We start from the raw sequence: 12,194 nt of genomic DNA, 5'->3' as shown, positions 1-12,194 counted from the left end.
CTACATTTAAAACAAATGATGCAATGTGATGAGTGCATATTTAGCTATCCTTATTGTGCCCTCTGTGTGTAGATATGTTTATGTATATGTGTATGTGTATATATATATATATATATATATATATATATATATATATATATATATATATATATATATTGTGTTTCATGTATTTTTCGTACCCTTTAATTTTTTTTACATGATTCAGTTATCAAAATAATATTTAAAATGTATCATAATTTTTTGTACATATCACTTTGTATTTTCCGAAAAATCCATCACATTATCATATATAAAATTTCTACTGCCTTTCCAAAAAAGATCAAAACTATGGTATTGACATTTTGTTTTTACAAAAATTAATAATTGCTGGCAGGAAAAACAATGATTGATGCATAAGCTCCCTTATTTTCATTACAGTATCTACTGGTATTTATTAACAAATGGACAAAGGACTTCACAGACCATACCTTTAAATATTATTGTTAATTGGTTATCCTTATTAAGTCTTTCACCATAACAAAATACCATGTGCATTGCAAGATGAGTTCAGAAGCTCTTTGATGTTTTCTTATCCAACAAAAATTATATCTCAGTACATGCTAAGTGAAGACCATAGACCACTGGTCAGCTAGTCTTATTGTTTCATTATAGGCATAAAAACATAAATTTAAAAGATAAACACTCTGTTAAATTGATTCTTATGTATACATATACTATCTTCTAAGTGCTTGTACTGTTTTGACTTGGATATAATTAACATTTTATTGCAAATCCATTCTACAATATACCCATCTATTATCTTTATTGGTGAGTTCAAGTAACAAGTAATGTGTATGATCTCTTGTCCTTACAGCATCTGCTGTATGGACAAATGCCATCAATAGCACATTGACAGATTTCATTTCCCTAAAGAGAGCCTCATTTCTCTACTGGCAGCCTCGCTGATTTGACCTCTTCTGTCTATTCTTGCCTTCAATCTGGTTTCAACTGGAAAAACCAAAGCGCTCAGCATGTTTAATTACCTTGTAAATAACACTGCATGGCCATGTGGTTGTTGTGACAATGTTTATCGTAATTAAAACAAGAATGAATTGTTGATTTAGCAGTGTTAATTGATAATGGAATATATTAGGGTCGAAATACGTGAGGATTATCACAATTGTCAGGTAACTGAAAATAGTCTCTTTGCAAAGGCTACAAATATAAACCACCCTTAATAAATACGGTCTTGTACACTGACAAAATTTTGTTTCATCTTTCTCTCTCACACACACACACACACACACACACACATGTACACCCACCCACACTTGCATGCATTAACAAAAATGTAATTTCAAGTTCTTTATTTTTTTTATTGCAATTTGATAATGAGATTATTGTTGCTGTAAAATTATTTGTTGCACTTAATTTCTTGACAATGTAGACTCGTATCGTTGCTTACCATTTACCAATAAATAATACCCATAATTAATACATGTTCAAACCATCTTAATCATTTTGCCAACATTACACAATGTAACAGCTACATATGCTCAAAATGCATGAGCTTGCAAACTGAGGCATAATCCTCTCTCTTGTTCACTAATAACAACAAAAAACTTTTTGAGTACTTTTATTTTTTATTTTAATTAGATTCTTGAGTTGGGAGTAGAATGAGACAGAAAATATATGTTTACTCATTGAACTTGCTCGGGTACGTATGGAATCCTGTTAGTGCCAGTTGCTCCATCACACTATTGTATAGTGTTGGACTGATCGGTTGAAGCGATGCAATGGATCAATGGTAATTTTATTTCTTCATCGCCTGGTCAAAATAACACACAATGGAGTGATTGTCCCTAACAAGATTCCATAGGTATGGTCCCTCCCCGTACGAAAAATTACATGAAATAAAGTGTGTGTGTGTGTGTATATATATATATATATATATATATATATATATATATATATATATATATATATATATGCACACATTGAGGGTTCGTGATAGATTTGAAGAGTCAGTTGACCAATGACTCTAAAATCTCAGGAGTAAGTTCTTTTGAACAGTCATGGGCCCATAGCTGTGATTCATCGTTATTGTGGAAACAAATGATGTTTAAGATTTCTTGTCTTGTGCTGAATGATGAGAAATACTTCTACAGTATTTTGTAAGAAACCTACAATCTGAATTTTATGAATGTGTTTCTTTTTTTAATTTTGTGTTACTGTGTGTATATTTTGTGTATGAAACAGGATTGTTTTATACTTTATTATGTTTTCAACTTCTCAACGTAATCTATTATGATCTGATCAAATTATTTTATATGCAAACATATACCCAAACAACTACGATGGTTATATATTATTCAGTTATCAAGTATGTACATCACAGAATTGTCATTTAACTTTTTCACTTGCTTTTAAATTATCTAACAAATTTCGTGTAGATTGGCTCTCCTCCTTCTCCGCAGAGCTGACATTAAATTTCTGTTTTTTTTTTTTGGAGTCTGAGAGTCAGAAAATTCATCATAGGCAGGTCATCAAGTTCTGACCAGTTGATTATAATTTGATGTCCAAACATACCAATTCTGATATGTGATCAAAGGGCAGTCCATTTGTGGTCATAATTGTTTTCTCTTTCTCTATCATAAACTTCAATTGTAATCTCAAAATAATTCAACTGAATTCAGTTGCACCTCATTGTTAGCTCAGCCCAGTTCATATATATCTTCTGTTGGTGCGACATTATTGGCTGTCACAGTGTAAACTGTTGTTGAGCAGATGTCAATCAGTGCTGCCGACAGTAAATTTGTTATGGACAGCGTACGCTTAGTATGAAACTAAGGCAGAGGCTAATCAAGGGTAATTAAGATTGATGATTCAGCCCAAATTTATATGCATAAAAAAAACACTCAAGTCAAAATTTCCTCATGTTAAAAATGGATTTTATTTATGTTCGTGTCAAAACCCGGGGGAATGGGTCTGTTTAAATCCCTGTATGTATGTGTGTGTGTATGTATATATGTATATATATATATATATATATATATATATATATATATATATATATATATTATAAAAACTGAAACTGGCTCTATTTAAAAGAAGTTAACATAAGAATGTTTCTCTTTATAGAATTTAAACAATTTGTTCAGAACCAGCAAGCATGTCGCCGTCAGTGGTGCTCTGTTCAGGAGGAAATGAGGTCTTTTCAAGAACGAACTGGTCGCCTGGAAGCTGATAACACTGCTCTGCAAGCTCGACTTAAACAAACCAGGTGACTTAAATTGTACATAGAGCTATCACTAGTATAAAAAAATCACTAGTTCCTTTATTCTGGATTCAATTGATCAGAAATGTGTTAATGTCCTTGTTTTCAGGCGTGTGAGTCTGGAGTTTCCTTTTGAACATTGCGCAGCAAACTTGTTTAAAATCTTCAAGATAACAAAATTGATCTATAAGGACAAATGTTAACTTAGAGCTAATACAGACTTCTGATTGTGTTCGATGTGTTATAGAATAAAGACTTTATTTTTTATACCTTCATGAATGGATAAATTAATACAAATTATGATGTCTTTGATAATTTGAAAATATCTCATTTCAGAACTCTTATCGAGCAAGAAGAGAAAAGACGATGTGCAATTGAACAAGAAAGAGATCAACTGGTGAGGTTTTCAAAGGGTTAACGAAAGAAAATCTTATCTGTAATTATGATAATGGCAAGACTAATTTTGTGTGAAATTTATTAAATGTCAAGTGAAGGCATGAAATTGGTAATAAGATCTTTTTAAAGCATTGATGAAGTGCAAAAAATGGCCTTTTGGCCAAGATAAGTCCAGCATCTGATCAAATGGAGCAGCCTTAAATAGCCATAAACTTTGAAATAAAGTCACTGACAACTAACACGTAGTCTGTTTAGAATTATTTTTTTACCAGTGACAGGTCTTGTGAAGATAAAAAGAATGTCAAGTTAATATGTGTATTCTGAATTGTATTGTTTCACTCCTAGATTAAGATCTATTCATTTTCCGAATTGAATGCAAATGCACATAATTTACAAATCTGTACAAGTGAAATCATTTTTGGTGCTTAAACACTATCATAATCAGTTATAAAGTTCCTAAGTTTTGTGTTGGAGGTTAATTTGTTCATAAATCAAGGTTCAAACTTGTGTACTTTCGTGCATTGCTACTTCACTGTGCTATTGAGTAAAGCTCTCCAAAAGCATATAATATAAATTTAGAGTTTTTGAAGGATCTTTCTTTGTTACTGTAGAAAATATGCTGTTGACTGTTGTAACATATTTTGATGTTAGAAAACTATTGGACTCTTCACTCATCCACAAAAATAAATATGTTGTATATTATACATTTAATTTGATGCAGTATTTTTGGTTGATAAATGCAAGATAGCCTCCCATCCATACTGTTTGTAAGTAAATACCCATCATAACATGTTTTTTTATATTATATTCAGGCCAATCAAATTACACTTATTAGAGAGCTTTTGATAGATAGCAAGACGGGTACCACAAAATTGGATATTCAAGATCGTGAGCGCCTGGCTTTCCTAAGCACAACTGCAATGTATGATGGTTCTCCCTCCAGAAGGTATTGTAGAAAATTTTGTCCTTATTTTTAATGTTTTTATTTTGCTGCCCATGATATGAATATAGTTATGTCAATTTAAACAGTCAGTTAATGTCTGCTCAATTACTTTTAAAGGACTTCATGGATTGAATTAAATTTCCTATCTGGCTTTACCTTTAATAGACCTGTGTCAGGATTGTTAGTCACCATTTTTTGAGATTATGACACTGTTTAGTTTTGTGGACATGTATCTAGTTAACTTGCAGAATCAGATATTTGTATGATCTGTCTGGAGTTGCATGTTGACAACTGAATATGCATTATTTTAAGTTAAGCTGTAATCATTATTTACAGTGCATTCTGAACTTGTAAAAACTGTTTCAGTCATACATATGTTTGGTTCAAGGATGCCACTGGATATTCTATTTGATGATCCAATCATAAAAGGATGGATTTGCAAACTCATGCATAGCATGGTTCTTAAACATCAAATTTAGTAAATGTAAGGGTGTGAGACGGTGTGGGGAACTCAGATTTAGTTAACACTATCGGGGCAGGGGGTGCTGCATTTCTGGTCACTTTTGTTAATACATGAGAATTATATTGTCCTTTGTCTACGGAAGTTCTTTGTATAATGGATTTGAATAATGATTATCAGATTGAAGAGGTCTCAAAATTGATGACAGACTTGTATTTTAAATCAAGTTGACATGAAACACTTACAAACTTGTGGATCACTAAAGCTTCATAGCTGAACTTGCACTGTAAAACTGCCAGAGCCAAGCCCATCAAGTTTCATTGGTTATTTCTTTAATATAATGATGTTCGATGTCAGCATAGATTTCATCAATAACACATGGCAATGACTGGGTACAACTTAATATTATAAACTGGTAAAATAGCAGTTTGCACATTTCAGTTGTGCAGTCTTAAGCAGTACATTTGAGTGAAAAATTGAACTGAAAAGCAAGAGAAAAGACATTTTTGGGGGGTCTTGAATATTCTTCTGGATTGGATCATAAATTTTGAAAAACAATCCACGTACAGTGAAACCCACAAGTTAGTGACCACTGCAGTGAAAGAGCACCTGACTTGAGAAACCACATTGCTGAAACACAGATTTATTGATAATATAGTGTTATAACCTGACATGGGAGACTATTAAGTTTTGGCAGAAAGGTGGTCATTCAAGAGAGGTTTTACCGAACTGGCCAAAAGCAAAAACTTGGAAATTGGTTTTGGTGTTTGATTTCAACAAATCAGACTGACCATACAGCCTAGTGATACTCTCATGTTTATACCTTTCCATCAGCTGAAACAATTATCTGTTTCTTACCTTGTATCACAGGCGTCGAGCTGGACTAAAATTGTTTGAAGAAGTGGCAGCTGCTTTTTGGACAGAACAGGGATAAGTGACACATGAATTGGCAGAAGTGGAAGAAAACAGCAAATGCTGTATACTGTGGTTTCACCAGTTTTCATGAATTTCATTGTTGCCCTGAATAATAGATTCAAAGACTAAGCCAAAAATTTGCAACAATCAAAAATTCTCCCAGCCCCCTCCCATTAATAAGCGAATTAATGTTAATATTATATTTAGTAGTGCCATGAAAGCAATAAACTGTTAAAGAAAAAAATGTTATTAAAAGATTATTTGTTTACAGATTAATATGTTCTTTTACAAGGTTGAATACTATCAATGAGTCAGGCCACTCTATTTTGACGGATGATGACATCGACTATGACAAAACAGAGGATGATCTTGATACCCCTGGACAGAAAAATAGGAGGAGCTACAGAAAAAAACGCCCATCAGCTCCACCCATGGAGGAAGACAGTAACATGCCTCAGAAGAAAAGAAAGAGTGATGTATGGAATATTTTGAGATTTTTATCTAAAAATTCATATGTTTTATATAATAAGTTATCAGTTATTAAAATGCCAGCAGGTACTCAATTACCTCACTGTTAGTAATAACCAGCGTAATAAAATGAACAGCTGGGGAACCCGTTAATTTTTTTTCATCCCATGTTCAGATCAAGACACATAGTAACGGTTACAATTTGAGGCTCATATGTGTGCATTAATTCATCATTACAGGGGCTCGTATGGTTGCTTAATATTTACTTGTCATACATGTACTACATAATAATACAAGGGAGGACACTTCTCTCATTTCTCGTGCATGAGTCAGCGCTGATATTTAAAGCTACACCTTCCTAACTTTGTGCCTGTCCATGGTATGTGTGTCATTTTTTCTCGTGACTTACACATGTTTGTTTTGAGATCCTGATGACATTAAATAGATCAGTACCTTTTGTCGGCAACAATAGTAAGTACTGATTAAGAAATATTTGACGAAATAAAATTTAAATAGTACTACAATTCCAATGAAAAAGCCTATATAAATGTCCAGTTTTGCCTCAATTTTGTGGGGCTGTAGCGGGTATCAGCTGTCCAAGTCATGGCTGCTGTTCACAGGTTTGTTTATTGTACTATTGTTTTTATTAGCAGGAAACCCAACATATTTATGTCATGGGAAAGGCAGCACAGAAACTTGGTTACCATAACATGCACTTCTTATACCATGTTAGGAAAAAATGAAAACTGACAACTGTACAGAATGAAATATTTAACTGAAATATTTAAATATAAAGGAAATCTTTGTTATTTATTAACACTGAAAAAAAACCTAATAAAAATTTACCATGTTGGTTAATGTGGTAAATTTTGCATTTTACCGCCCCGGTGGCCTAGTGGTTAGAGCATACGCCTCGGATGCAGGAGGTTGCGGGTTTGATCCATGGCAGAGTCACATCAAAGACTTATAAAAATGGTACTAACAGCTGCCTCGCTTGGTGCTCAGATATTATGCTTTTTGCCACTTATATTAGTAAAAAATTATGCTTATACCTCTCTTGTGGGGTTGGGATGTGTGAACCTACAACAGTGCAGTCAATGTTCACATTTAATACGCTTTCCGTTTGATTGGGTACATGGGTAAACTGATTGTTAATATTGACAGGTACCCGGTATAATTATTTTGACAAATGTAATCAGGTAGCTTAAATTTAAATGACCTTTAAAATTTTTAGATTGCAGTAAAAAGGGGAAGTTATGAAATCATGGAGTGTCATGACTTTCAAGTGATTTGCATGCAGAAAAGTTGTAAAATTCTTAATATCCCTTGTAACTATACAAGTCCATGACTTAAAATACTTTAAGCATGTGCATTTTGCAGGAAAACTCTGTCATTACAACAACCACCATCACAGTTGCTGCTGATGGCAGACCTCTTGCTGCAACTACAGAAGTCACAATACCAGGCGGTGGAACAAAGACCCTAAACAAAAGCTTTAGTGAACCATGCCTGGACAAGCATATGACGGCAGCAGGTACAGCAAGACATAGTTAATATCATCCTATGGTTGGATTTAAAAACATGTCCACTTGGCAGTGTCAGGTAGTTATGTCATGGGACAAGTTGGTTTTTAGTAATTAAAATCTGGATTTATAAAAAGCAATAGAGCTAGGTGACTTGTTTATCTAAAATGGTTAAAGGGTAGAAAACAGTAGAACTTAAAATCTGTCTGTATTTGTATCAAGACAAGCTTTCTCTCGCGTACAAATACACTTTGTTAGATTATTGTTTAATTTTAGAATATGGTGTTGGTATATTTACATGTTGAGGCCGACAGATAGTTCCCAAAAAGCTAATTCTTCATTGGTCAAGTACAATCAAATATAGAAATGTTACCCTGTCTGTTTCATTCATGCAGCAGAGGAAACATTGTTCTTGAAAAACATTCTAACAACGAATTTAGCAATAAATAATTACATCATGTGATATGTATTGATTTTATATATATATATATATATATATATATATATATATATATATATATATATATATATATATATATATATATATAAGAATCTGATTTGTTCCTACTGTTTTCTTCCATATTAATGAATTGAAACCCCATCAAGAAATATTTGAAAGAATTAGAGTAAATGTTGCAGTACATATGCTTTGAATGTTGACATCAGTTGTATATTAGGATTTTGGCACACATGTGACTTCATGTCATTACCAGCCTTAAATCTGAAGTATTTGTCATCGAACAAAGTTTTTCTGTACAGGTGACATTTTTTTATACCATATTATTTATAGCAGTGGTGTTGTTCTGTAAGCCACTGGGTGGTATGGGGACACATTATGAAGTGGCAAAAAATAAGTCAATTTACAACAGGTCTTTGATTATTTTCAAAATGCAGGTCCATAATTATTTATAAAACTCTCTTGTCGTCATTAATAGTTCATTCTGTGACACACTCTAGCATGATTTGCATTGGAGTGGGAGTCCATGTTATTCTTCTTGAAAATTTGTTATGGTCCTCGTTGAAGATTTTGATGGTTATATTTTTTAAAGACCTTAGTGGATTTTCTTTTTTATATGAATCATAATGAAGCAAAGATTGCTTACTTAACCTTTTTCCAATGGTATCAAATTCATGTTTTACAGCAATGTTTAGATTATGTGCTCAACATGCTGGCCCAGGCTATTTGTTATACCTGTTGGATGCAATTACTCTGTCTTCAGGTCCGTGGATTATTTTTCCTTCTAATTACAGAGGTGGATTCAGACCAGGATTGGGGCACACCTGGTACCCGGAGGAAACAGTCCAGTGATGATACTGTCAAGAATACACCTCTAAAGTAAGATGCTGCTGCACACTTTTAATCCATTGCTTTAGGTGTGAAAAACAACTTTGCCCAGCAGCCCAGGAGACTAGAATTTTAGTGTCAGACACATATATGTCTTAAAAAAATGTTAGGTCCAGTGAGGCCACTAGATTTTGAAGGCTATACTTTATAACAGGGCAATTACTATGATGCATGGGATGCCTTGATATTTGCTGACTATTATTTTGGCCAGGCTTTCATAAGAACAAAAGATGTACCTTTTTGGCAAGGTAAACCTTGTGTAATTATCCCAAATTCAGCTCATTGAGGCAATATTTGACAAATTATGTTGATGTGATGGAGGTATTTAAAATATAAACAACCTTGAAACAATTGATTGCATAACATGCAATTACTAGAATTAGTGGAAATTTCAACAGGGAGTGTCCTACTGACCCAGAATTGGTCCAAGAACATTTTATTGGTCAATTAAGCAGCCAGGTGAGCTGTCTCATTAAATAAATAATATTAACTTTGTGTTTACTCTTGATTGAAATAACTCTTCTTTGATTTTTCAGCACCCCCACCATGCGGAAAGCAAGTTCTGCAAGCCGAGGTCTAAACAGAATTCATGTTTTTGCTTCAGAAACTGTCTTGAGACCACGCACGTGTAATCCTGTGAGTACTAAAATGCATATAATAATACATTCTGTATGTTCTTGCTTATAAAGATAGTTCAGCTGCAGAACTGCATAGACTTGGATCTGCTATTGTATAATGCACTGGCAGGTCTTGGTCTATGCAGTTGTTAAGAGTGATCAGTAGAACCAGCTACAATGTAAGATGCCTCCCCTGATATATTTGTGTTATTTAGGTTGCTGTCTTACTGCCTAAATAATGGAGTTCTGAGGTCAGATAAAATTGAAACGAAAATTAAAAGTTTCAGAATATCTCAAACACTTTGCAGCCCATATCAATGCTTTTCTATAAATTGAAGTCATATTGCTTTATTCAGACTTTACTTTGATGTCTTTTTAAATAAAAAAATTGAAATCCTGACAGAAGCACACAAAAAAACGCGTTTTCAGGTTCCTTTGACTTAAATTAAGTTGGCTGGAATATAGAGCATGCAGGGAATGCCAAAATCGGTTAAATGGACAATAAGTATCATGTACAGAATGAAGCTGTCTAAACATTTTATTCAGTATTATTATATTTTTATTTGTTTGGTTAAAAACATACTTCAACTCAATCTGATTTCAGCATTCCCGGCTTCCATCACATTCCATCCAACTGAATTTGTTGGTTGACTGAAATAAATAAGTAAGCAACAGAGATAGCACAGTATCACAGAATGTATATTGATGAATTGTATTTTCCTTTTTTTACCCAAAGCCAATAAGCTATTTTTTTATATCGTTAAAAACAACAGAATCGCAGTAAGGAAGGAAATATTTAAAGCAAAACTTTGCTTGAATTGCTCACTTTTGATTGCTTGTTTAAAATATTATGTTCTCTTTGTTTTTTGTAGTGTGGGAAAAGAATTGGCTTTGGAAAGCTGGCTGTAAAATGCAAAGGTAAGTAAATACCAACTATTTTTGTTTTTTAAGTTACAGCTGTCCAGGTTGCAACTCAAATGGTCATTTGCAGTTAAAAAGTCAGAATTCATGAGTGTAAACTGTAAAATGGTTGCCTTCTGCTGACATGTAGCCTAAAAGTCATCAGTTTAGTACTAGTCCTAAAATGTAAGACTTCACTGATATTTATGACAGAGAAGGGTCAGTGTCCTATTGCTGTGGCACATATTCTGGAGTAAATTAACAGGGGAACTAGAGACCAAAGTTTCATGCTTCTGTCACATAATTGGCAGCCCATACAGACACCATTGCACAGATCAAAGTCTAATTGTTTTAGTCCTATCATATTTATGGTAGTGCCTATATCCAAGTACAATCAAGTGGTTGAGATTTTCAGTTTGATTGATACCATTTTCTTCAGTTGAAGAATGTTGATAACAGATTGGTTCTGAAGTCTGTTAACTTATCGCATATTCTATTTAATGAAACGTGTACGTCTGAGAACATTTAGCCATAATCGTTTCATTAGAGAAAAGTCCCCCTGTTGATTGTTGGGTTAATTAGAAGTTGCTTGGTTTTATACCAATTTCACCAAGACAAATTAAATCCAAGTCAACAACAGGAATAATTTACATCAGATGCTGCCTGTTGTGGCCCACAAACTTGACTGTTTTGAAATTTGTGGCCAATTCTCTCAGATGTCTCCCATCTTGGTGTTAGTGTTAAAATTAAGTGATATCCCAAACCTGAGGATTAGTTCTACTGATCATGTTTTTAAATTCACTAATCTTTACCTCCATCTTACCAGGAAAAATTTCATCATGTTTTTAAAGAAATATTCAAAACAAGTCATTTTTTTATTCTTAGTATGCAAATAAGTTTTTGAAATCTTACTTATTGTTCAAAGCATAGAAGGCAGATTTTTTCTTTCAGAAATTTAGTTTATTAAATTTCACTTTGTTTACAGAATGTCGGTCAATTTGTCACAATGAATGCAGAGATCTGCTACCTCTACCCTGTTTTACCACCACTGTTGGAACACCAGGAACAGGAAAGTTATCAGGGGTATGAAGTTCTCATTTTGTTCATGCAGCATGACAGTAAATACATTGGCTTACACACAATTCCATCAAGACCAGAATATTTTTGGAGTCCCATTTTTTTCTTCCATTGATATCATCATTTTGTTTCCAGTAAACTAAAACCCTCAACTCTGAATAGCAAAATAAATTTCAGTTTTGCACTTTAAAATACACCATAAAACCGAAACTTGCTTAAACTTGGAAATGTACTGGCTAAATTCTTTACACAGTCCTGGAACGGATTAGGTAAGGCTAGCAAGTACTTTAGTAG

At 33.4% G+C, this 12,194-nt stretch overlaps 1 protein-coding gene across 2 annotated transcripts in view; it reads left to right on the top strand.

Annotated features, from left to right (window-relative positions):
* Window positions 1-12,194, top strand: part of LOC149776578 (rac GTPase-activating protein 1-like) — a 52,499-nt gene that overhangs the window by 5,240 nt on the left and 35,065 nt on the right. For both annotated transcript variants that reach the window (XM_089941060.1, XM_089941059.1), the window contains exons 3-11: window positions 3,121-3,262; window positions 3,593-3,653; window positions 4,465-4,598; window positions 6,263-6,446; window positions 7,819-7,972; window positions 9,213-9,297; window positions 9,843-9,942; window positions 10,796-10,841; window positions 11,809-11,906. In XM_089941060.1, the coding sequence (XP_089797186.1) occupies window positions 3,121-3,262; window positions 3,593-3,653; window positions 4,465-4,598; window positions 6,263-6,446; window positions 7,819-7,972; window positions 9,213-9,297; window positions 9,843-9,942; window positions 10,796-10,841; window positions 11,809-11,906 (1,004 nt within the window). The remainder of the gene's footprint in view (window positions 1-3,120; window positions 3,263-3,592; window positions 3,654-4,464; window positions 4,599-6,262; window positions 6,447-7,818; window positions 7,973-9,212; window positions 9,298-9,842; window positions 9,943-10,795; window positions 10,842-11,808; window positions 11,907-12,194) is intronic.

The sequence above is a fragment of the Sinohyriopsis cumingii genome, chromosome 18, assembly GCF_028554795.1.
Source record: "Sinohyriopsis cumingii isolate HCF-2022 chromosome 18, ASM2855479v2, whole genome shotgun sequence".
Taxonomy (NCBI): domain Eukaryota; kingdom Metazoa; phylum Mollusca; class Bivalvia; order Unionida; family Unionidae; genus Sinohyriopsis; species Sinohyriopsis cumingii.
The sequence above is the reverse complement of the archived record's forward strand: the minus strand, read 5'-3'. Positions and strand labels throughout refer to the sequence as shown.